This window comes from Microcaecilia unicolor, chromosome 9 (genome assembly GCF_901765095.1).
Source record: "Microcaecilia unicolor chromosome 9, aMicUni1.1, whole genome shotgun sequence".
In the NCBI taxonomy this organism is placed as follows: domain Eukaryota; kingdom Metazoa; phylum Chordata; class Amphibia; order Gymnophiona; family Siphonopidae; genus Microcaecilia; species Microcaecilia unicolor.
The window spans coordinates 158118042-158145368 of NC_044039.1; the positions used below are offsets into that span (position 1 = coordinate 158118042).

Here is a 27327-nt window from a genome sequence, read left to right on the forward strand (position 1 = left end):
ATCCATTCCTCTAGCTTCGCTAGGTCCTTCCTCAGGTCATTCACACCCTCCAGGGTGTCCACCCTGTTGCAGAGTTTAGTATCATCTGCAAAGAGACAAACCTTACCAGACAGCCCTTCTGCAATATCGCTCACAATGAGGCATATTTTCATAGTACTTAGCCTTCCAAAGTTCCATAGAAACCTATGAAACTTTGGAAGGCTAAGTGCTTTGAAAATATGCCTCAAAGACGTTAAAAAGAGCCGACCCTAGGACCGATCCCTGCAGTACTCCACTGACGACATCCTTTTCTTCAGAGCAAATTCCATTTACCACTATGGACATCAGGAGTTGTAGCATGATATAAGTTTAATTCTCAGAGTTATTGGTTTTGCTGGATCAGATCCAAATCATATAAAATATACAGCTGCAAAGACTTTACTTCCCCCCTCTCCTCTGGAAAACTACTAGCCTGGGTGGTTACCTAAGCCCTTCAACACCTTTCCAAAGAATCAATCACAGAGGCTACAGCAACAAAAGACAGTGAAACTCCACCTATTACTCAGACTCAGAAGCCCATCTATCAGACAAAAGAAGCTCAATCACCCTCAGACAATGGACCAGCAGATGTTCCTTTCAAAAGACAGCTATCTCAGAGACTGCAGTAACAAAAGACTACACCTCCACCTATTTTCAGACAAAGACTAAGCCCATCTAAGCTCAATCACTCTCAGACAATGGACTAGCAGATGTCCAGGCAGCAAGTCTTGTGATGTCATTGAGCATGTGACCTGTTGCCATGCTCCATCTCAAAGCCAGATGCCCAGAATTCAGTTACACAGGAGCTTTCTAATTGGACCAAGGGCAACCACCTGACGATAAATGCCCAGTTCAGACACTTTAAAAGCAGGGGCTCTTTCTTTAGAAAGTTAGTTCTTCCTGTTCCTGGCTGTTCCTGATGCTCATGCTCCTGTCCTAGTCGCTGCTGCCCTGAAGTGATTAAATTTAAAAGCAAGCTAGAATCTCCTGGAATCCTGACTTCCCAAGCTGGACATCACATCCACCTAAAAGAAACTGCTTCAAGCTCATCAGACAGCAAATCTACAAAGAAACTTCCTGTTCCAGCAAGGATTCCTGCATCACTCCATAGCAGCCTCCATCAATGTGAGTTATCCAGCTTAATTTACAATCAAACCTGTTATTTTGTAGCACACTTCCATTGGTAAAAGATCCTCTCTAAAACTGCCTCTCTATTGTAAACTTATTACCTTGACTGTACTAGAAATAAACATTTTCTTTTAAAGTTAACTATCTGGCCTTTATATTGGGAAAAGCACATGTTCTCACATGTGCAAGCTCCAAATGCTCTTGAGGCAGTGGGCAAAAGAAATTGAATAATTCTGAGAAATCATATTAAGGGTTAATTTTGGTTAAAGGTGCTCAAATACTATTTCTGCAAATTCTCAGTTTTGCAAGTACAGTGGAGGAATGCAGGCTGGAATTAATTACTAGAAGTCTAGCTTGGCCGAGCTAAGGGTTAGAAAGGTCAGTGAGAAATGAAACTCTGTCCCTTGTGAATTGCCAATGCTAGCTGGCACAGCTGTAAACTATTATGAATGAATAAAGGAATGAGCCAGACATATGATTAATTGTAGTTTAAAATGCTTAGATAGAAAATACTATTTAGAGAGAGAGAGGCAATAGATTAGTATTTACAAGTTTTTGATATTTAGAATATGTCTTATAAGAAATACTGATTCTGTGTAAATTAATAAGGTTTGTGTCTGTGTAGAATATCTGTTAAATTCTGTATTACTCTTTGTCTGCTGTTTAAGAGGTCAAGCAAGGACTGCATTGAGGAGATCAACATGTGGTTTGACTTAGCCATAGTTCTGGCTGGTTCAATGTATAAGCTGATAGGTGAAGAGGTCAGAACTAGTCAGCTCTCTTCTCCTTGATTAATTATAGCTAAGTGTAGGACTGGCCTCCTGGAAGTAATAACCTGATATGTATGCTATTAAGTAAGATTGGCTTTTGACCCCTTTAATGAATGCCAGAGTTTAGTTAGCAGTTAGTACTAGGAATATGAGAAATCAATCATAATAACATGTAAGAGACTGGAGACCAAATGTCTGGCTTAAGGGGCCCCAGGTCAGAGGTCAGTTTAGGATGTCTGGAACCTATGTAACTGATATTTCAAAAGTAATGATTGGTTGAGGCAAGGTAGCCAATCAATTTCTTAACCAATTGGGAGTAAAGGGGGCTAGGCTAGGAGGAGGGCTTAGGACCCTATTTAAGTAGGAGCAGAAGCAGTTTACGTCAGAAGGAGCTCAGAAGAAAGAGAAGGACAGAAGGAACAGACAGAAGAAGGAGAAGACAGCATAAGAAGAGAAGCAGCTGAGACAAAGACACAGAGAGCTGAGAGAAAGAGAAGAGAGCTAGAACTGATGTCTTGCTTTGTTTGCTGGCAAATAAAGAAGATTTTTCTCTCATACTGGTGTGTGCTGTCTGACTCCTGAAGTATCACAAATTCATGCCTCCATTCCTGCAACAATTCTTGGTGGCAGCGGTGGGATGCATCCTGCATTAATCCCAGCACCCAACTGACTGGAGAACATTCGCCGGGTATGTATTCTGTATTCTGTATTGTAATTCTAGCTAGAAAATTGTAAATCAGCCCCTCAAACAAATTGAGGAAGGAGAGCCTGATCAACTCTCAGCGAAGGCCCTAGTACCTTCTAATCTAGAGGAGATTAGAAGCGAAAACGCTTGAGCTTATCTGTATCTGAGAAATCTGAAATTGTTGGGTGGGATTTTCTGTACTGAATGAATGTGTGATGCCTGAATGTTAATGAGTGCGGACTTCTTATAGCTGCATTTCCAATTAACGCGAGTTCAATTGGTCAGCAACGGAAGGAAGCGATTGCTGTCTGTCTACCTAGTGTCTCGAGAGTGCAGACCCCTTACTGCACTTTCAAAAATTCCCTCCCTTTTTGTGTGTTGTAACTGTAAGCATTATGGGTGGGACATCATCTAGACAAATTGATACCCCCCTAGATTGTATGCTTAAAAACTTTAAAAAAGGCTTTTTAATTAATGACTATGGACAGACTTTAAGCTCAAGTACTTTAAGAACCTTGTGTGAAGTTGAGTGGCCATCTATGGGAGTGGGGTGGCCCCCTAGTGGCAGCTTAGATATTGAAGTAATCCGGAAGGTCTACAGCATAGTTGTAGGAGAACCAGAATATTCTGAACAACTCCCTTATATAGATTCCTGGGACAGCCTTGTGACTGACCCTCCCTCCTGGTTGAAAACTTATATGGGATCCCCAGTAAAATTCATGTTAGGCCGTGTTCAAAGAAAGATTAGAAAATCTAAACTAGAAGAGGGAAAGAGCCCTAGGAAGCTTACCACCCAATCAGTGGCTTCCGCCCCTACCCTGTCTGAGAAACCCATACTCTCTGATGACCCCTCAGATCTTGAGCCACCACCTTATGGCCCATTGTTGGGGTTCCGTGCTACCCCCAGAGATCCACGCCGTCCAGCCCAAGCTTCTCCAGCACAGGCTTCTCCGGATAGTTCTTCCCCTCCTGTGCCAAACCTGCCACACCCTAGGTTGGACTTTTCACCCGGCCTCTACCCTTCTGTGCCACATCCTCTCCTGTTAACCTCTGAAGACCCGTTTTGGGTTCCACTCCCTGACTCCTCAACTCCTGACAGCCCAGCCTCTCCTTCTAATACCCCTACCCACTCATCAGGGGCCCGGCATCCCTTTCAATGGACTGACTCACCTGTGACCACCTCTCAGTCTATGAGTACCCCTCCCCATCCCTCAGGGGTTCAACATACCTCCACTGAATGGGTTAGACCCGCTGCAATCACCTTTGAGCATGATAGGAGGGTAGCTCCTAGCTCTACCTCAGGTTCCATTCCCACCTCCTCGAGAGTTCTGCCCCTCCGTCAGGTAACTACCACTCGACCAGATCCTAATAATCAGGGTCAGGTTATACAGGCACAGGCCTACCAGTATGTACCCTTCACAACCACCGATCTCCTGAATTGGAAGACGCATTACCCCTCTTATACTGAAAAGCCTCAGGCAGTGGTGGACCTAGTGGCTAGCATTATGGCCACCCATAACCCAACCTGGACTGATTGTCAACAACTTCTCCTGACCCTCTTCACAACTGAGGAGAGGCGGAAGATTTTGCAAAATGCTGAGGCCATCATGCGAGAGCGTGTCCCCGGGGGGACACAGGACCCAGAGGGATGGGTTAGAGCTCGGTTTCCTCGCGCAGCTCCAGATTGGGATCCAAATGATGGGCAGCACTATGAACTGTTGTCTGGCTATTGCCGGGACTTGCTGGAAGGTATGAGGAAAGGCATAAAGAGGCCCATTAATCTGGCAAAGGTCTCTGAAATTCTCCAAGGGGCAACTGAATCCCCTGGGGCCTTTCTAGAGCGACTAATTGAAGCCTACAGAACATACACCCCATTTGACCCTGAAGCCCAAGAAAACCAGAGAATGGTGAATAGTGCATTGGTGGCCCAGAGTATGCCAGATATCCGGAAGAAGTTGCAGCGTCAGGAGGGATTCGCAGGGATGAATACCACCCAGCTAATTGAGATCGCAACCAAGGTTTTCATTAATAGAGATCAGGAGGTGCGCCGAGAGGCTGACCGGAAGATGCAGAAGGCCGACCTTTTAGCGGCAGCCATTACTAATTCCACCCTTAACCGAGGTCGACCTCTAGCTAATGGGAAGCCAAAGTGGGACCCCGGACCACCAGCCAGGCCCCGAGATTCCTTCAATCAATCCCGGCCAAGGGGGGAGAATCCCAGACCAAGATTGGAGAGGGACCAGTGTGCCTATTGTAAGGAAAGAGGGCACTGGAAAGATGAATGCCCCCAGAGGCGCCAGGGACTGAGAAGGGGACCAGGAGATCGAGGAAGCCGAGGCCGAGTTCGAGAGGGAAGATATGAGCCTCCTGAATCTGACATCATCGGGATAGCCGAGATGGCAGAATGGGACGAATAGGACAGACCGGGTTCCTACAAACTGGGCTCCCAGGAACCTATGGTCAAGCTAACTATAGGGAGCCGCTCAATTCCATTCATGATTGATACAGGAGCTGAACATTCTGTTGTGACGGAGCGATTAGCACCTGTGTCTGGAAAAACTGTCCGAGTGGTGGGAGCCACGGGGGTGCAGAACCGGAGGCCTTTCCTGACAACCCGTAGATGCCAATTAGGCTCACACATAGTCACTCATGAATTCCTGTATATGCCAGACTGTCCAATCCCTTTGTTAGGTCGAGACCTGCTGTCCAAGCTTAGGGCCCAAATTTCTTTTGACTCTGATGGCCAGACTTCAGTCTCCTTTCGGCCCCCGACATCCAGCCCTAAGGGTATATTGAGTTTCTGTTGCCCTCTTGAAGAAGAATGGCGGCTGCATCAGTCACATGGCCAAGTTGACCTACCCCTGGCAGACAGCTTTCAGGTCAGTGGGGTATGGGCAGAAGATAATCCCCCAGGGTTGGCCCGAAATATTCCTCCTGTACATGTAGACTTACTTCCAAATGCCCGGCCAACCCATCTTCGCCAATACCCAATTCCCAGAAAGGCTCTGGAAGGGATCCAAGCACATTTGAATCGTCTGTTATCCCATGGAATTATTCGTCCTTGCCAGTCTCCATGGAATACGCCACTATTGCCAGTTCAGAAGCCGGGGACTGAGGACTACCGGCCAGTCCAAGACTTACGAGTGGTCAACAAATCCACTATCTCATTACACCCTGTAGTGCCTAATCCATATGTCCTGCTAGGATTGATACCTTCTGGAGCTACCCATTTCACAACACTAGACCTAAAAGATGCCTTCTTTTGTATTCGGGTGGCCCCAGCCAGTCAATTGCTTTTTGCCTTTCAATGGGAAAACCCAGTAACAGGAAGGAAGCTTCAGTATACATGGACCCGCCTGCCACAGGGGTTCAAGAATTCCCCCACCATTTTTTAAATCTGAGCCTTCCAGGCGAGTTTTACTCCAGTATGTAGATGACCTCCTGATTGCAGCAGTGACCCAGGAAGAGTGTTTTGAGGCTACCAGAGAATTGCTGGAGCTACTCTTGGATGCAGGCTATAAGGTCTCACGCTCAAAGGCCCAACTCTGTCAGTCAGAAGTGAAGTATCTGGGCTTTTGTATTTCCCAGGGAAGTCGGAGACTGGATGCTAGTAGGAAGCAAGCGGTAGCTGCAATTCCCCAACCCAAGTCCAGAAGAGAAGTTAGGGAATTCCTGGGAGCAGCCGGATTCTGCAGAATTTGGATTCCAAATTTTGCATTGATGGCGAAACCCCTTTACCAAGCCACAAAGGGGGGTGAAAAGGAACCATTTGAATGGGGACCTACTGCTCAACAATCCTTCATTGCCATAAAGAAAGCCCTACTCCAAGCCCCTGCGTTAGGCCTTCCTGATGTGGAGAAACCTTTCTCACTGTATGTCCACGAGCGACAGGGGGTTGCTCTGGGTGTGCTGACCCAGATGATGGGATCCTGGCAGAGGCCTGTTGCATACCTGTCTAAACAGCTGGATGGAGTGGCTAAAGGATGGCCAGCCTGCATGAGGGCCATTGCAGCAACAGCCTTACTGGTCCAGGAAGCTGATAAGTTGACCTTGGGGCAAGAACTGGTTGTTAAAGTCCCCCATGCAGTTCTCACCCTCATGGAGTATAAGGGCAACCACTGGTTTACAAATAACCGTATGGTTAAGTACCAAGCTAGCTTGTGTGAGAATCCACGGATACACCTGGAAACAGTGGCTACATTCAATCCTGCTACTCTTTTGCCAGCATCTGAGGGACCACCAGATCATGACTGTATCCAAACTATGGATGAAGTGTACTCCAGTCGACCAGATCTTAAAGATGTTCCGTGGAGGGACCCAGATGTAATTTATTTTACAGATGGAAGCAGTTATGTGGAGAACTCCAAGCGACTGGCAGGCTATGCTGTGGTGACAGAAGACAAGGTGATAGAAGCAAGAGCCCTGCCCCAAGGAACTTCAGCCCAGAAAGCAGAACTTGTGGCCCTCATACGAGCTCTGGAGTTAGCAGCAGGACTGGTAACCAACATTTATACTGATTCCAAATATGCCTTCACAACTCTACATGCTCATGGAGCTTTGTATAAGGAAAAGGGACTCATAAATGCTGCAGGCCAACCTGTTAAGTATGGACCTGAAATACTTCAGCTGCTAGAGGCTGTGTGGGCCCCTAAGAAGGTAGCTGTTATTCACTGCAGGGGACACCAAAGAATAGATACTCCAGTGGCCCGAGGGAACCGCCATGCTGATCGGGTGGCCAAAGAAGCTGCTCGAGGACCCCCAGCAAGTACTGTGACTCCCCTGTTCCAAATCCGATTGCAAGAATGGACACCTATGTATACCCAAATGGAAGAGAAATGGGCTCAAGAGGAAGGTGCAGTAAGGAGACCTGATGGCTGGTTACATCTCCCTGATACCAGAGTTCTGGTGCCACGCCACCTAGCTTGGCCTGTAGTGTCTCAAGCTCATGACCTATCACACTTAGGGAAAACAGCACTAGCCCGCCTACTCAATCGAGTAGTGGTGCTGGAAGGATTGGATAGTCTGGTTGCCACTGCCTCTGCCCGATGTACTCTCTGTGCCCAGAATAATGCTCGTCAGGGACCCCGTATTCCACCAGGAGTTCAGTCTAGAGGACTAACACCCTTTGAGTCCCTAGTTATAGACTTCACAGAAATGCCCAGGAGCGGTAGGCTCCGATACCTCTTGGTCATGGTCTGTACCTTTTCTGGGTGGGTGGAAGCATATCCTACAGTCACTGAGAAAGCCACAGAAGTAGCTCGAGCCCTCCTTAGGGATGTCATCCCCAGGTATGGACTGCCCCTTGCCATAGGTTCAGATAATGGTCCCGCCTTTGTTGAAGCTACACTTCAGGCCCTGTCCCGCGCATTGCGCATTACCTGGAAATTGCATTGTGCCTATCGTCCCCAGAGTTCAGGGCAGGTTGAGCGGGCAAACAGAACCTTGAAAAATAGCCTAGCAAAGATTTGTCAGGAAACCCAATTGAAATGGCCACAGGCATTGCCACTAGCCCTCTTCCGCCTCCGATGCACCCCAACTAAAGGAACAGCCCTCTCTCCCTTTGAAATTGTGTATGGGAAGCCCCCAGCCATTTTACAGGGAATTAAGGGAGACATAGGGATTTTAGGGTCTGCCCAGGTGCAGGAGCAGGTAGCCCTCCTGGGTAAGATAATTTCTGAGCTTCAGTCTTATGTGAGAGAAATAAACCCTGTCCCCTTCCAGGCTCAGGTACATTCCTTCCTGCCAGGGGATAGAGTTTGGGTGAAAGACTGGAAGCTCCAGCCTTTGGGGCCCCGATGGAAAGGACCTTTTACTGTTTTGCTTTCTACCCCTGCAGCTGTGAAGGTCGCAGGGATTACTCCATGGGTCCATTGGTCTCGAATTAAGTCTGCTGACCAGACTGAGCCCAGCACGGATCAGACGGAGCCTAGACAGTGGAGAGCAGAAAGTGATCCAGCGGAGCCATTGAAGTTGCGCCTGACCCGAACCAAAGAATCTACTAGCTGAAAAGAAGGGTCAACTGCATACTGCAGGAGCTGCTGAACTTCGGCTTCATACTGAGACTCTTTCTGTCCAGATTCTGGCTTTCTTGGAATTTGAAAGCTTGATCCTTGTCAGTTGAGGGTCTATCCCAACTGGTATAAGAACTCAAAGACTGAGAACACTATATGAGAGTAATCTGTGATTAGCACAGACTGTTGAAATATTATTGCTTAATTAGTTTGCTGTATTTGTTTTAGATTAGGAAGAAAGAAAATGTTAGTAGTTTGGATGCTTTTGTTGTTTTCTACTCCTTGCCTCCTTGTTCCTAATACCCCAACTCGCTCCAACCTTTGGTTACACTCTGTCCAGGAACTAATTAGCCAGGCAAAGATTACTTCCCCTTGTATTGTGTGTTCCCGATTTTCTCCTTATACCACAGATGTCCCAGCTGTACCTGTCCCTGTGCAACTCCCAGCTCTTATACCTCCCTACTTTTCGAGTTCAGGTCCTTGGAGCCAGGATTATACTTGGTGGTCCTTTTATAATGCTACTTCCCCCTCTGAATCTTCTCTAAGGCCAGTTTTTACGTCTCCCTATCCAGCCTCTGGAGTGTTTTGTTTAACAAGAAGCATCTCAACTGTTCTTCCCATTCCCTGTAACTATACTAATGTTCTCCCAGAAAAAGGAGAATCTGTGTGGGTAGTTTCTCCAGGTACTCCTATGTGCCCTGCTACCATACCTGTAGATTATGACCCAGGTGATTATCTGGCTCCTAAGCGTACCACTGAGAAGACTATAGTGTCCAAGCTTATTTTCTACTTTCATAAGTCCCCGGGGTATGAAGAGTTATTAACAAATGAGCAGCCTGTCACAATTGGGGATTGGCGCCTATGGTGTGCAAAGTCTCCATTTCGTCTTCGTTCCCCCTGGATAGGGGCTCGCATTATGGGCACCCTAAGTACCCTGTCCAGCCTGAGCCAACATTTATTGGGAACTTTCCTCACCCTCTCCTTGGTCATTACTGGCTCTGTGATAATGTCCTCCACATGATTCTTCCCGCCACATATGATTTTTGTGTATTGGTAACCTTGAATTATTTTCCTAAAGTTATTCCTCTTAAGCCACTATCCCCGCACCGCTCTAAGCGAGAGGCTTTGTCCTTACCCTCCTCCGTTGCCACAGAGGATGAGGCGATTGAATTAGCCCTCCAGTATATTAATTCTACTTATCCTCTGACTAAAAAGAGACTTGTAGCCCTTTCTGCCACGGCCTGGATTCCAATTGGAGGCCCGGTAGCGGGTATTACTGAACTAGGTATGGCTACCCGGAGACTTCAATCCCTACTCTATGTTTTAGTTCATGAGCTGAATGTGGTAGTCAATGCATTGCAGGATCAAATTAATGAATTAAGTATAGTTTCTAGGTATAACCGTATGGGTCTTGACTATCTCTTTGCAGCCCAGGGTGGTCTCTGCACAGTGTTAAATTCTTCAGAGTGCTGTACTATTGTCATAAATAGGACGCATGTAGTTAGGCATGCCATGGATAAAGTCCTACAGTTGGCTAGCCTTAATGTGGAGGATTACCGAGGAGGATTAGACCTTACCTCCTGGTGGTGGTCATTGACCTCCTGGATACGTCCCTTGTTCATTTCCCTAATAGTCTTAGTTTTAGCAGGGTTGTTGTTTTGTTTCCTGGCCTCATGTGCTTCGGCAGTATGCCGTCGGACCTTAACAAGTAGGGTAAGGGTGATTCACAAGTCTATTCCTAGTTAGGATCACTATAATCTCCAGAGTTTGAGTTGTGAGACTTATCTCTGCATAAGCTGATTTTAGTCTCAAAGGGGGGAATGAGGCAGTGGGCAAAAGAAATTGAATAATTCTGAGAAATCATATTAAGGGTTAATTTTGGTTAAAGGTGCTCAAATACTATTTCTGCAAATTCTCAGTTTTGCAAGTACAGTGGAGGAATGCAGGCTGGAATTAATTACTAGAAGTCTAGCTTGGCCGAGCTAAGGGTTAGAAAGGTCAGTGAGAAATGAAACTCTGTCCCTTGTGAATTGCCAATGCTAGCTGGCACAGCTGTAAACTATTATGAATGAATAAAGGAATGAGCCAGACATATGATTAATTGTAGTTTAAAATGCTTAGATAGAAAATACTATTTAGAGAGAGAGAGGCAATAGATTAGTATTTACAAGTTTTTGATATTTAGAATATGTCTTATAAGAAATACTGATTCTGTGTAAATTAATAAGGTTTGTGTCTGTGTAGAATATCTGTTAAATTCTGTATTACTCTTTGTCTGCTGTTTAAGAGGTCAAGCAAGGACTGCATTGAGGAGATCAACATGTGGTTTGACTTAGCCATAGTTCTGGCTGGTTCAATGTATAAGCTGATAGGTGAAGAGGTCAGAACTAGTCAGCTCTCTTCTCCTTGATTAATTATAGCTAAGTGTAGGACTGGCCTCCTGGAAGTAATAACCTGATATGTATGCTATTAAGTAAGATTGGCTTTTGACCCCTTTAATGAATGCCAGAGTTTAGTTAGCAGTTAGTACTAGGAATATGAGAAATCAATCATAATAACATGTAAGAGACTGGAGACCAAATGTCTGGCTTAAGGGGCCCCAGGTCAGAGGTCAGTTTAGGATGTCTGGAACCTATGTAACTGATATTTCAAAAGTAATGATTGGTTGAGGCAAGGTAGCCAATCAATTTCTTAACCAATTGGGAGTAAAGGGGGCTAGGCTAGGAGGAGGGCTTAGGACCCTATTTAAGTAGGAGCAGAAGCAGTTTACGTCAGAAGGAGCTCAGAAGAAAGAGAAGGACAGAAGGAACAGACAGAAGAAGGAGAAGACAGCATAAGAAGAGAAGCAGCTGAGATAAAGACACAGAGAGCTGAGAGAAAGAGAAGAGAGCTAGAACTGATGTCTTGCTTTGTTTGCTGGCAAATAAAGAAGATTTTTCTCTCATACTGGTGTGTGCTGTCTGACTCCTGAAGTATCACAAATTCATGCCTCCATTCCTGCAACACTCTAAGCACATGTTACCTTTTAAAGTTACACTGATAGCACATGGTCGCTTTTTAAACTTAGTGCCATGCTTTGAGCACATGTTCCAAAACGTACAGTGCAGGTTAATGTAATTAATTCAAATTTAGTGTATTTACTTCCCCTTTTCCTTACCTTATAGGTAATTGGGGAATAATAAAACAGAATAGAATCAAAATATAAATACAGCACATGTTGCGACCACATGCTCTGAGCGATCCCCTCTATTCTTAAACATCATTTTGGAACTGTAACATTTCCTGTAACAGAGTTACTGGGACCTCTAGTCTTCAGAAAAGTCCTCCTATTGAGAAATGCTGCACTAAAGGGATTAGGGAAGATTGCTTCCCTCAGTGTTTGGCATCTCTCCTCCCCAATCCAAAAGCAAAACTAGCAAGGGATACTGGGCTCCAACAGCTTCAGAAGAAATAGTCATCTATGTTTGTAAAATGGTTTAGGTAACCATTTATATTCTAACATAAACATCTATGTTGCCATTTCATAACACAGACATTCAAATGTTGCCACAGAGACCTTTATGTTTCTGTACTGCCTTGTTGAAATGTCTATTTTTCTAAAATGGATGTTCATACTGTACATCACTGGTACATGAATGTCCATTTCATCATGTATATGAGAACAGGCTCTATATCGGCAGATCCTATTCTAAGGTACTCGTGGAACTTCAGATGTTCCGACTTAGACGTCTAAATTCTGATTTGGATGTCATTCTAAAATGCTGCTCCACATTGTAGTGACAATTATTCTGTGTGCAGCTCATCAGTATGCATTTACATGCTCAATGCACTAAGAATAGCATAGTTCCACCGTCTGTACTCTGTCTTCCAGAGCTCCCTGGCGCTGCTGAAATTCCGCTAGGTCTTTATTGAGGTGTCCTAAATTCTGGGCTAATTTAACATCAATGGGACCCAATCTTCTATCCAGCAGAGGCTCCATGGCGTTTGTCACCTCTGCTGCTACCTCCGCCACCCACGCTGAGCTTAAAGTGTTCGCGGCCGGACTCGCCGGAGCCGCCATTTTGTCCTCCCCCGTTTGCGCCTTCTCCTTCTCTCTTCTGACTCCTTTCGCCGTCATAGAATCTTTAATGTGAAAGCGTGGCCGCTGCGCCGTTTGATCAAACGCTGCGGAGTAACTGAGCCTCGATGTGGGCTTAAAATCGCTGATTTTGAGGGGTGAACGGGTAAGCTGGCAGGAACGAAGGTTTTTACTAGCCGCGCCTGATCATGGCGTCACGCAATCCTCCACTACAGTACATCTTAAATATTACACATGCACTATATTTTTTTGTTTGTTAACCTTTATTTCTATGCACAGAACAAGAATAATAGGATTGTAAAACTTTTCAATTTCCTTTGTGCAAGGAAAGTGAACAAAAAGACAAGGCTCAGAACAATTTTGCAATGTACTGCCTTCAGTTACAATGGGCCTGAAGAAACATGATTCTCTGTGGGTTGTGATAATTCTTATGTCAAACTAAAGAGAATTATTCACACAAACTTTCAAGATCACATGTTCCATCTGTCTTATTGCCTCTAGAAAGGCAAACAGAAGAGGGAGATCAAGAGGAATACAATATCTGTACCATCAACTTTATGAACTAGAACTGTATGGCTTGCATGTTTAGGTCCTCAGGACGAGGAAAGATATAACAGATTACCCCAAAGAATAAAGGATTATGAAATGAGGCTGGAAGGAGGAAGACTTAAGAATAGTACAAAGAAAAGGTTCACAAAAAAGTGGCATATGGATACAACAGCCCACAGAGGAAGTGGTGAGGCAAAAAAACATTTAATGAATTTCAAAAAGCCCTATCTTTAGGGGTGGGACAGAGAAGTTAAAGTCAGAACAACTAAGGTCTACAGTATTGCAAATGGATTTGGAAAATGGTCATACTAGATTCACTGTGCTATCTTTATCTGACATCATAGGCTATGTTCTAACTTGCAATGATGTGGAAAAAAAGATGAAGTATTACCGATTTCTTCTTTATGTTGGCCCATGCCATAACATTCTTGCTTTTTGTTGTCTTTTGCAGTCGATACATATATTTGTCATAGTTGTTCCTGTGAAAAAATAGTTCAACTACTTAGCCATACAGTACTAGCATAGTTCAATTCAAAGTAAATCTAATTAAGAATAAAACAGTCATTCTGGGCCTATCAACACTTAATTTGATGATTCAGATTGTTTACAAAATGGGAAGCTAACACTCACCTTGAACTACTAGTGAAAAAAGGTGTAAGCTAAATACAAAGTCAGTCAGTAAGTAAGTAAGTAAGTAAATAAATAAATAAAGATCTATACTTTAAAACAATAACTGCTAGGATCTGTTGGGAAAAGCAAGAGGAGATAATGGGGGGTCTATAAACGGCACATTCTAGTTAGCATGTATGCTGAGCAGTGCCCAATGTATCACAGTACAGGTGATCATGGGGATTCTTCCATATATATCAGACTTCTCTTTTGAACCTGTTACTTTGGAAGAAGATAAACTAAGATAATGATTTGATGAGTAAACACAAGCACTACTTTAGTACATCAACTGTTACTTCACAGTTCAATGCATGCAGTAAAACTCTTTCTGAAAAATTAGCAGATATAATGTAGAATTTATAACAAAAATGCATGCTTCAAGAAAATAGCCTACTAAAATTCTTAAATACCTTTACTAAGTTGAAATCAGACACAAAGAGGGGCATAATCCAACGCGAACGCCTATCTCCATGGGCGTCTGTGTCCGAAAACGGGTACGTGAAGAGGCGGGACAGACCGTATTTTCGAAAAAATGGACGTTTTTCAGCTGGGCGTCTGTTTTTTTTAGCGATAATGGAAACTAAAAACGCCCAGCTCAAAAACGTCCTAATCCGAGCCATTTAGTCGTGGGAGGGGCCATGATTCGTAGTACCCTCACCCCCCTGACATGCCAGGACACCAACTGGGCACCCTAGAGGTCAGTGCAGTGGACTTCAGACAACGCTCCCACATGCATAGCTCCCTTACCACGGGTGCTGAGCACCCAACCCCAACCCCCTCCCCCAAAACCCACTACCCACAAATGTACAACACTACCATAGCTCTTAGGGGTGAAGGGGGCACCTACATGTGGGTACAGTGGGTTTTGGAGACCTCCCATTTACCAGCACAAGTGTTACAGGTGGGGGTGGGGGGGGGATGGGCCTGGGTCCACCTGGCTGAAGTGCACTGCGGTACCCACTAAAAGTGCTCCAGGGACCTGCATACACGCAGGCCTCTAGGACTTGTTGCTGCTATATAACATTGGCACACCAGTTGACACCTGAAGACTAATCTCTCCGAAAACGTCCTTTATTGGAATAAGCACGCTTACTCACAGTTAACTGCAGATCAGAGGTTGTGCCCCACTGGCAACGAGTCTCCCTGGTACTGAGATGAGCAGTAGATCCGAGCTGGCAGAATGGTGTACAATGCCCTCTTTCAGCCACATTCAAGGTAAGAACTAAGTTCTGTAACGTGGCTAACACGTGAAAGGGATCTAAAACTGGCTTACAAAAATGGCCACTACCTCATGGACTACTGGAAACAAAACAGGGCACACTCTGACCTAGTAAGCAGGGGGAAAAGCACCATGGGAGTAGAGCCTACCAACTACCAACATCGTGAGCATTTGCCACAAGCTAGTGGAATCATGGAGCCCAATACCCTACACCCACCACAATGCATTGCTGATGTGACTCTGCAGTGCGCATAACAGAAAAGGTGTCACACTCACCCGAGAGCCACATCAGAACCAGGGAAAGGCTGTCAGAGGATAGAACACATTCTGCTGTCATGGAGGTGGGTACGGCATTTGAGGCTGGCATACAGGTTGGAAAAAAGTTTTTAAAGTGGGGTCTTTTTGGTGGGAGGGGTTAGTGATCACTGGGGGAGTCCGGGGAGGTCATCCCCGATTCCCTCCAGTGGTCAATCTGGTCAGTTGGGGCACTTTTTTGGGACCTGTTCGTGAAAAAAAAAAAAGGGTCCAAAAAAAGTGACCCAAAATCGCGGTAAAAACGCCTTTTTTTTTTTATCATCAGCTAAAGACGCCCATCTCTCCTCGGCCGATAACCACGCCCCAGTTCCGCCTTCACCACGCCCCCATCAACTTTACCCGTTTCTGCGATGGATTGCAGTTGGAAACGCCCAAAATCGGCTTTCAATTATACCGATTTGGGCACCCATGGGAGAAAGACGCCCATCTCCCGATTTGGGTCGCAATATAGGCGTTTTTCTCTTTCGATTATAAGCAGGTATGTATCAATCTACTGCTTTGTACCTCTATTACTGAGTGATAAAAAGATACTACCAAATTCTACTGGTAGGTAGGCTAAACAACATATCAATATCTATATATATATATTTATATCTATATCCATCTAGATAGATAAGGTTAAATTAGGGTTTAACTGCTAATATTCTTTCCTTGAGCCACTCTAGACAAGTCCCAGATGTTTCAGTTTGTGCAGCATTTGGAGACCGAAAAACTAATAAATTGTATTATAGTTTAAGAACCCTGTGCTGCAGCTTGGCCAGTCAGTATTTGAATAATAAAGCAGTGGGCAAGTATATAAAAGGCAAAAGATTTTTTGTTCTCCCAAAGAACTAAAAACTTTCAACAGATAAGTTTGAATCTTGAACGTTATAAACATGAGAGAATATGTAGCTTCCAACAACAACAAAAAAAATAAATGTGAGAAACAATATCAAAGTGACTGAAATGTGGAGGTCCTGGGGAAAGTAAGAAGCAATATGGATCACCTTGAAAACAGAAGACTGAACCTCTACCCACATGCTAATTATCTACAGACCTCCGACAACAATTGGAGCAGCTTGATAAAGATCTGGTTACAGGTGTCCAAAAGTTGGGAAAGAGGATGTGCTGTTAACTAGGATATTTCAACCTGCTGAATGCGGATTGGAAAGAAGTAGAGATTGTCAATGCCTTTCAAAGTGCTCTGCTCAGACAAATGGTGATGGAACCCATGAGGGAAGGAGCGATACTAGATCTGGTGCTCACAAATGGGGAAAGGTGTTTAAAGTGTGAGTGGGTGCCCACCTGGACAGTAGTGATCAAACGGTTTGGTTTGATATAATGGCTGAAGTGAAGGGCAGACCCTCAAAACTAAAAATCCTGGATTTTAAACATGCTGACTTTAGTAAAATGGGGGTATACCTGAAGAAAGAGTAGATGGGATGGGAGGATATACGAGAAGTGGAAAGACAATGGCCTGGCTGAAAGGAGCTATAAAAATGGAGAGGGAGAGGAAGCTTGGGAGCCAGCCTACTTGATGGCTAGCTAGGACATACAAGCCAGGGAGTACTGTCATCCTTAAGCTGGCTAGTCATGACCAGGAGTGAAGTAAAGTGGAAGAGACCCAAGTGGGTCTTAGTTGAAGGAGCATCCTGAAGAAAAAGCCCAGGAGCACAGGGTACCAAGAACTCAGAAAATATCTGTCTGCCCTAGGAGCTGTTTTCTTTGGAAAGGTGAGTGGAACCAACAAGTCACTTCCAGTTTTTAACACTGATATTTTAAAAACATTTTTGACTATCTAGCACACAAGACACCTGAAGTCTCTGTAAAGTAATCGAGATTGCAGCTCTGTATTTTTACAACTATTTGGTGGAAACTCAACGAAGCAGATTGTTATATGATTGTTTTGTAGCCCCTGATGCAGCCCAGTGGGGCGAAACACGGCCTGTGTCGGGCTTGCTAATTCTTATTGACTTGTATCCATTAAATATTGTTTTCCACATATATATCTGCTTCATTGAGTTTCTAGATCGATTACCCTGTTGTTTTCTTTTTACAACTATTTTACAGATATACCTAAAAGAGTTTGATGTACCTAGTCTGGCATCCACAAGACGATACTTACCTATAGTAGGTGTTCTCTGAGGATATATCTATACCTATCTCCTTACATGTGGGTGATATCATCCAACAGAGACCCAAGAAAACAGCTCTCCAGTTTAAATAAACCCTTTAAGAGTGTTCTACTGCATATGTGGACACTTTCCTACCTGCCAATGTTGAGCAAAGGGGAGGAGAGATGGTATGGAAAAATTATGATTTACCTGATAATTTTCGTTCCTTTAGTCACAGCAGATGGATCCAGAAACTGGTAGGTTGTATCCACCTACCAGCAGGTGGAGATAGAGAACAATGAAATGAAGACAGTGACCCTGGACGTCCAACTGCTTATATGTCGCCTCATAAAGTAGAATGATAAGAACAAACCAACAAGCCTTCCTCACAACGAAACATCCAACCAGAGTAACCAGAGTAAAATATACATTATAGAGTAGAATTTTTTTTTTTTTTTGAGAACCACTGTATGTGAAACAATCATCTGAAAAACAAGAATCGGAAACGTGGCAGGTAGAAATGGGAGGGATCCTGGATTCATCTGCTACGACTAAAAAAAAACAAATTATCAGGTAAGTCATAATATTTCCTTCCTTAGCCTCTGAAGCAGATGAATCCAGAAACTGGTGGGACGTACCAAAGCAATCCCTTAAACTGGGTGGGGAGATGCCACTCCCCAAGAAGGGACTGCTACTCCAAACAGCAAGTCTTTGCGCACAGCTACATCAATCCTGTAATGCTTCAAGAATGAATATCGCGACACCCTACAAATCTCCCCCAAAGAAAGCACACTTGTCTCCGCCCACGATGTTGACTGCGCTCGCATCAAATGCGGCTGCAACGCCCCCAGCGAATACAGACTCTCCAAGATGTACGCTGACTCAATCGCCTCCTTCAGCCATAGAGCTATAGTCGCCTTAGACGTGGCATATCCCCTTCTGGGTCCAGAGAGAAGCACAAAGAGATGATCTGAACAACGAAAATCATTAGACATCTGCAAATATCTCATAACAGCTCTATGTACATCCAAAATGTGCAGCTGGACAAAGGTGTCCAGAAAGTCTTCCCTACGAAATGAAGGAAGAAAAAGAGGCTGATTGAGATGGAAGGCAGAGTAACACCCGACTCCGAAAACTGCAGGAAGGGATCCTGATACAACAATGCTTATAATTCAGGGACCTGACATGCGGAAGCCATAGCCACTAGAAAAACAGTCTTAAGGGTGAACTCTTTGTCTGATGCTAAGCGTAACAGCTCGAATGAGTACTCAGTAGCGGGAGAAGATGAAGCTCCCCCACAGAAAACACGCCACATCAGGATGAGCTGTCAGGGAAGTACCGGATACCCGGCCCTGGAAATAAGCTAGGGCTGCAACCTGAACCCAGAGTGAGTTGTACACCAAACGCTTCTGCAGACCCTCCTGCAAAAAGGTCAGCATCTGCAACACCGACACCTGAAAGGGTGATCAAGCATGAGTAGCACACCATGCCTCAAACGTTCTCCACACATGGGCGTACACAGTCGTAGTGGACCACTTCCAAGCTCAGAGCAAAGTAGCTATGAATAAGTCAGAATAGCCCCTTTTTCTCAATCTTGACCTCTCAAGGGCCAAGCCGTAAGACCAAAGCAGTAGGGATCCTCCATGAACACCGGACCCTGATGCAGAAGACCCAGTAACATCGGAATCCGAAAGAGTGCCTCCACTAGGAGGCATACTAAGTTCACATACAAAGGGTGGCATAGCCAATCTGGAGCCACCAGAATGAATAACCCCCGATAATGGCCTATCAAACATATAAACGGCGAGTGACTGTACTCACTCGCAAATGCGCAGTAGAGACTTTCCTCTCTGCCCCGCCCCCGCATCAATACGTGATGACGGGGCGGGACAGAGAGGGAAGTCTCTACTGGCATGCTGCAGAAGTCGGAACCGCTCCCCCTCCCCTGGAATCGCCGCCGCCCCTCCATCTGGCCCGAGCACTGTGAACTTACATCACCACGCAGTAGCAGGCACATCAGCAAAGCTGCCGTCGGGCTTCCTTCTCTGCCTTTGTCCCGCCCTCGCCGACGTTACGTCACACGAGGGCGGGACACAGGCAGAGAAGGAAGCCTGCCCTGATGGCAGCTTTGCTGATGTGCCTGCTGCTGCGTGGTGATGTAAGTTCACAGTGCTGCTCAGGCCGGGTGGAAGGGCGGTGGCGACTCCGGGGGAGGCGGGGCGGCGCCGACCTGGGGGGGGGGCTCGGAAACCCCCCCCATTCCAAAAGTAGCCCGTTTTCACGGGCTCAACGGCTAGTTCTGTGAAGAATCCGCCCGATCAAGGTCCAGGGTGCGATTACGTAAAGCAGCACCATCTCCGTCCATGGCTGCAACAAGGCATCAGACCCTGTGGATCCAAACTGTCCTCTCCTGCTGAAGAACTTGGCCATCTTGGCATTTGCCCTGGATGCCAACAGATCGATCTCCGGACTCCTCCACTTGTGGCAGATCCGAAGGAACGCTTCCGACGCCAGCTCCTGTTCTGCCGAATCGAGGAGATGTAGACTGAGAAAATCCACTCGCACATTACTCTGCTCCGCAATGTGCATCACCAACAAAAGAAGGACGTGGTTTTCCGCCCACTCCAGAAGGCCGGCCACTTCTGTGGCCGTCTTGCTCTGCGTCCTGCCCTGGCGGTTGATGTAGGCCACCACAGTCATGTTGTCTGAGAGAACACGACCACCTGACCCTCCAGCAATGTATTCCGCACTGCCCTCAGCTCCAACCAATTGATTGGCCCTGCTGCTTCCGTCACCGTCCATTGGCCCTATGCATATCGGAGGATGCAATGAGCCCCCCAACCTTTGAGACTGCCATCTGTGATCACCACTACCCACTGAGGGTATGCCAGTGGCATCCCCCCGCTGAAAGTTGGCTTTGTGCAGCCACCAGCTCATGCTGCACCTCGCCTGCGGAAGCCATGGCAGATGACACTGATATTATTGTGTCACTGGAGACCACCTGCCCAGGAGTGAATGCTGCAGAGAATGCATGTGAGACTTGGCCCACAGCACTACTTCGAGTGGCAGCCGTGGAACCCAATACCTGCCCAACTGCGTGGGTGCGGTATCAGCAACAGTCCGCGCACCTGAGACATAAGCTTGATCATCCTGCCCTCCAGAAGGAAAACACACACCTGTGCTGTGTCAAAGCGTACCCCCAGATACTCCAGCGTCTGGGAGGGGGTCAGATAACTTTGGAAAGTTGATCACCCAGCCCCTAGACTGCAACAGTTTGAGGACCCGGGCTGGTGACCCGCCGACTTTCTTGTTCTAAATCCACTTGGATCAACCAATCGTCGAGATAAGGATGCACCCTGATGCCCTCTTTCTGGAGGACCACCACCACCACCATCATCACTTTGGAAAAGGTGCACGGCGCTGTAGCCAGTCCAAATGGCAGGGCCTGAAACTGAAAATGGTGTTCTAGAACAGCAAACCAAAGAACCCCTGATGCTGAGGACAAATAGGAATGTGTAAATAGGCTTCTTTCAGGTCCAGCACCGCAAGGAACTCCCCCGGCTGTACCACTGCTACCACAGACCGCAAGGTTTCCATGCAGAAATGCCACACCCGCAGAAACTCATTTACCTTCTGTAGGTCGAGAACCGGTCTGAACCACAAAAGAAATTGAATACCATCCTGTGCGTAACTCGGACTGTGGCTCTGAAGGGCCATTTCTCTGAACAAAAGGATGATCGTTGCTGAAATCTGGATTGCAGCAGTACTACCTGGACGATACAGTCAGGCTTCTCGAAAGTGAGGCTTCACCGAACCAGCCCTAGAAGGTTTGAGCTTATCTTCTGGAAGGTACTGGAATTTGGAATCCCCCAAATCCTTCACTACTTTCTCAAGATCCTCACTGAACAGCAACTTCCCCCAAAAGGATAGCTTACTGAAGCACTGTTTAGACACCATGTCCGCCGACTAATGATGGAGCCACAGCAAACAGCGGGAAGCCACTGCTAGAAACATTTGCTTGGTGGAAGCCCGCACCAAATCATAGAGAGCATCCACTAAATAGGTAAGTCCAGACTCCATGTGAGGAGCCACAAACGAGAACGCCAACTCCTGATCCTGTTCCAGCACTTGCTAAAGCCAGGAGAGGCACGCCGTGGCCGCATACGAGTTACAAACGGAAGTCTGCAATGCCAGCACCGACACCTCAAACATCAAAGAAGCCTCTAGACGCTGGTCCTGCATATCTTTTAACACCACCTCTCCTCTCCAGCGGAAGAGTGGTCTTCTTTGTGACCGCCGTCACCAGCGCGTCTACTTTAGGGAGAGAAAAAGTGTCAACATGAGCCAAACCCACTGGGTAGAGATGTGACATTGTCCTCGCCACCTTAAGGCTGCTACCTGGGTCAGACCACTGGGCAGTAATGACTTCCTGAATGGCCTCGTGTACAGGAAATCAGGGGTGACAGTTCATCCTGGTGAAAAATACAAACGGCCTTAGGATTGTCGAGGAGGAGTTCATCCTCTTCTACCTCCTCTAACCAAGAGAATGTAGAAGAATCCCATGAACCCACAACAAGAGACGGCGGCGGGGGGGGGGGGGTGCAAGGACCCCACCTCAGACATGGAAGTCAGCCGCCTGCGCTTCAGCTCTGGATCCTCAGCAAGGGTAGGAAAAGACAGATCACCATCTCCAGACACAAGGACCTGAAACCCTGGAACAGGGGCAGACTTCGGCTGCAGCTGAAACTGTGAGAGAGGGTGGGCCCACTTCAACAAATAGGCCTGATGAATGAGCAAAACAAAATCGGGAGAGAAAAGTTCCCTGGTTAGTTCGGCTCCAGCCTTCACCCCTGGCACAACCCCCTGGGAAACACCCGTGCCACACACCCACTGGCTCAACTGGCTAAGCTCAGGAGCTCCCCACCAAGCAGAATCCAGGAGCTGGAGGAAATCCATCTGCCACCTGCTGGAGATAGAGATATATTAAAGGGCTAAGGAGCTGGACATCCAGGGTCACTGCCATCATTTCAGTGTTCTCTATCTCCACCTACTGGTAGGCGAATACAACTCACCAGTTTCTGGATTCATCTGCTGCAGAGGCTAAGGAAGTGAGGATATGTATCCTGTTGTCCTCAGAGAATATCTGCTAAAGGTATCAACTTTGCTTTCTCCAAGGAAAGCAGTATACGGATATCCTCACATGGAGGACTCCTTAGTTACAAGCTGCCTTCAAAATAAAATGGGAATAAACTGATAAAAAGAAAAAAACAGGGAAGGAACCATCCAGAATGGCTGCCAACCAGTTAAATAGCACTTAACTGGCTATCCCCCACTGAATATCCCCAGGTAGTGGCTAGCAGATAGCCGGTTATATCAGCCAATATAACTGGACACATGCTGATTTTTAAACCCGGTTTAGCGGCCGTATTTGGCCACGTGAAAGTGAGGGATATCTTAGGCCAGTTTAAAGATAACCGGCTGAGTCTGAATATCAACTTAGCCAGGTATCTTTAAATGGTCAAAAATAAACTGGATATTCAATGCATGTCACCAGAAATGGCCCAGCATTGAATATCCAGATTCAGTGCCTATTACGGGAGTTAGCTGGTCTAACTCCCGCGGTCTGAATATCTGCCCCAAAGTAACTATAACTTTATCAACTTTTTTTTTTTGATAGGCATCCTGGAAAAGATAATAAATGGGCCTAGGGGGATGAAGTCAGATTCTAAACTCCAAATAAATTCTGCAGGACTGTCTCGCCAAACCGACTGAACAACTGACTGGTTAAGATGGAACTCTGACACCACCTTAGAAAAAGAATTAGGTTGTGTGAGCAGGACCGGTATATTGCTGAAAACCATATAAAATGGATCAGAAAGGGGGGCCTGGAGCTCACTGACTCTACGGGCTCAGGTAACCACCACCAAAGGGAGGAGCTTCCAGGTCAGCTACTTTAGCTTTCATCAACTGGGTTAAAATGACATTGATGTCTCAAGATACTGCAAGGGGCTAATTGGAAACTTTACTAAAAGAAAGCACCCCCCTAAAGTAAACAACTAAATGTTGAAGAGAGATAGTTTTACCTTCTACTTCATGATAAACACCTACTGCACTAAGGTGTACCCTATTAGAGTTGGTCTTAAGACTTGACTCTAAGAGAGACAGAAGATATTCAAGCAGTATTGTGTAAGATAGGGCAACAGATTGAGGACCTTACCCTCATGCCAGATGGCAATCCGCTTCCACTTAAAACGGTAAGACCACCTAGTGGAAACTCTTCCGGAAGCCAAAAGAACTTGAGATACACTGTTAGATAAGTTTAGGAAACACGGAATCATACTTTTTCAATAGCTGGGGGGAATTTATGGAACTATTTTCCAGATTATTAAGACTTTGTTCTATCAACAATTTAAGAAATTTTTGAAAACTTTATTTTATAAAAGCTTTTATTGATGGATAAAAGAATGGGTCTGTTACTTTGGCAGTTTTTCCCTATTATGTTTTTGATAATTGAGATTTATGATTTACTAGCCATTGAGCCCGTTAAAACGAGCTAGTAGTATGGGTTTTTTTCCAAGGCCCCTCCCCCCACCCGGCCCAGGCACTCTTGTCGCTATTGAACTTACAGCGTGAAACGCAGATCGGCTGAGCTCCCGTTGGCCTTCCTTCTCTGCCTGTGTGTCCCGCCCTCGTGTGACGTAATGTCGGCAAGGGCGGGACACAGGCAGGGAAGGAAGGCCGACGGGAGCTCAGCTGATGTGCCTGCTGCGTTTCGATGTAAGTTCAATACCGAAGAGAGTGGGGCCGGGTGGGGGGCGCGGTAGCGACGTCGGCGGTTTCCTCCCTCCCCTTCGCACAGTTTCCCTCTGTCCCGCCCCCCCCCCCGTCACACGTATTGACACGGGGGCGGGACAGAGAGGGAAGTCTCTACTGAGCATTTGCGGTTGAGTACGGTCACTCACCATTTATATGTTTGATAATATGCCAAGCCGTAAAGTCCATTAAAATGGGCGACATTTTTGTTGTGAAAAATGTAATGAAACAGCCAAAGCAAGAAATGAGAGTCACATATATACTGGATCTGAAGCCAAAACTACCTGAATGTGTCTGCAGTGTCCAATACTGATGGACCCCCCCCCCCCCCCCAAAAAAAAAAAAAAGAGAAAGGGGGGAAGGAAGAGAAAGGGAGGAGTGCATCCTCCAAGAGTAACAGAGAACCTATAGCACTCATAATCCAATATGTTGCCACTCTAGAGATGTCCCAAAAATTAAAATTTGTGTTTTTCCCTCTGCTATAAACTGTTTCCCCAATGTGGTGAGACAGCAAGATATCACCCTCATACTGTGTAGGTTTTGAAAACTCAGCCAAAGGTCAAGAATTGTCATCACCTTATGGCACAGAGATTACCCGGAAAACCAAACAAGTCAGTGCTAAGAAGTTCCAAAATCAATCCATTAACTCCAATTACTTAACCACTGTATGTTAGCTGCATTCTGCCAGGATGTTCCACCATGGAGCTAACAGCACCTGAAAAGAAGCAGCACAGTGCGCAGATCACATCGGGAAGAGTGAGAGAGTGTGTGAGAGAGAGAGAGAGAGAGTGAGAGAGAGAGCTGCTAGGAGTCAATGTGACAGTGGAGGATCGGGACTCTCCGAACCTCCTCTAGCCGCACCAAACCTGAAGCTGCTCATGATAGAGAGAGAGAGAGAGAGAGAGTGAGAGAGAGAGCTGCTAGGAGTCAATGTGACAGTGGAGGATCGGGACTCTCCGAACCTCCTCTAGCCGCACCAAACCTGAAGCTGCTCATGATAGGGCCGGGCCTGGCCTGCGCTCCGGCTGCTCACAGGGAAGCGAGGCCGCGGCGCGTGCACACAACGTCACAAAGGCGCTGAGACTCACACCCCGAACTTACTCATGACGTCATTAACAGAGGCCACACACACACACGTTCCCGCCTCTTGTGCGCGTTGGGGGAGTGGTTCCAAGAAGGTTGGATGAACAGGAGACGAAGTGAACCTACCTAGCCCATTATGTGAGCAGAAGCTGAAAGTTCACTGAAAACAATAGCAAACGCTATAGCAACCCCTCGTGGGGTTGGAGGGGTGTAGCAGCAGTGTAGTGGGTGTAGGGATGCATGCGCAGAACAGCTGTGCTGTTCTGCGCATGCACGGCATGTCAGTCAGAGCCCATTTATATAGTAGGATTGTTATTGTTGAGTATTTTTTGATATTGTGAATGTTCTATACTGTAACTCATTTTGATTTTAAAGCAGTAGATAAATCCATGAAATAAATAAATAAATATCTGGTTCAAAGTGGCTAACAGCATTAAAAACAATTTTGAAAACAGGTAGTCTCTTGCTGGACTGGCTAGGACCTTTCCCCTGCTGTATCCAGCCTCCTCCAATTTAACTTCCTGTAAGACAGGACATGGCAGAGAAAAGGCCCTGGTGAGGATGGCCAGAGACCACCTGCATTCACAGCTGCCACTACCAGCCCAAAACTGCAAGGGAGGAGTGCTAGAGAGTGATGCCGAGCCCACTGTGTGTGTGTATGGGGAATGCCAGATCCGGGGTAGGAATATGAGATTAGACCTGGAAACTGGGGGATGAGAGAGGGAGAGATGCCAAACCTGGAAGGAAGTAGAAGGGGAAGAGTGGGACACCTGGACCAAAAAGGAAGGACAGAGGGAGGGGGACAAATGCTGGACTTGGGGTGGTGCATAGAAAAGAGAAACTGGACTAGAGAGGATATATGCTGGACCCAAGTGGCCCCAGGGTGGGAGATGGCAGGGGCAGCAGAGGGGACAGAGAGAGAGAGATGCTGGCCCCAAGGTGATGGGTAGAGGAGGAAGGAAAGAGAAAGGAAAAAAGCTGGATGTGGGGCATGGAGAGAGCACAGGGGAAGGGACACAGAGGAGATACTGGATAGAGTAAAATAAGGACACACAGGAGAGATTTTAAATCTGTATGGAATATAGGAACACAGATGCTGAACATAGGGGAGGATAGGGACACAGAGGGGAGAGGCTAGACAGGATGGATGAAGAATGCAGAGGGAAGAGGAGAGAGAGAGAGAGAGAGAAGAAAAAATGTCAAAAGGACTTAGACCCTGGAAACAGAGTTAAGAAATAACAGAGAAAAGCAAAAAAGAGACTAAAGTAATGCTCTGGCAACAAAGGCAGAAAGAAGTATTTTTTTCCCCTGAATTTATTCATTTTAATACGTCAGCTTTGGGTAATGTGTACTCTGATATCTTGAATTTCAGTTTCTATTTCTATGACAGTTTTTCTATATATGTCTGGAATGGGTTTGCCTTTTGTAGAGATTGTTTGCTGGAGCTCTGAAGGGGTGCCGCCCCCCCCCCCCCCCCCCCCGTGCCATTAGGAGAGATGGTGTTATAGGAAGCCCATCTTAATTTTTTCACCTGGGCCCATTCAGTCCTAGCTATGCCACTGTGATCACTAGCAAACTAGCTTCAGTCCACAGCCAGCTGATCTTGTGTGTCACTGCTGCATTCCTCGTCCCACCTTATTTGTTCACATAAGCCACTACAGTGGCGTTGTCAGGCATCACTCAAACTGCCTTGCTCCTTAACAGGGGAAGGAACTGTACCAGACTCAAGAGAATGGCATAGGCCACAAAGCTTCTAGACTCGACCAGTGCTCCTACCCAATTTGGCCAAGCCAGTGGGCTCTAGGCTGGCACTGATCATCACTACCACCTGGTATGGCGGGTCTAAAGGAATCAACCTGAAGAGGTGATAAAAGAATCCCCTCCAAGCCAACTGGC

The 27327-nt window shown here is 46.2% G+C and overlaps 1 protein-coding gene across 1 annotated transcript in view; it reads right to left on the reverse strand.

Moving 5' to 3' along the window:
• The window catches only part of MIS18BP1 (MIS18 binding protein 1), a 328661-nt gene that overhangs the window by 18412 nt on the left and 282922 nt on the right, over positions 1-27327 (reverse strand). The window contains exon 16 of the mRNA XM_030214962.1: positions 13631-13718. Within this exon, the coding sequence (XP_030070822.1) occupies positions 13631-13718 (88 nt within the window). The remainder of the gene's footprint in view (positions 1-13630; positions 13719-27327) is intronic.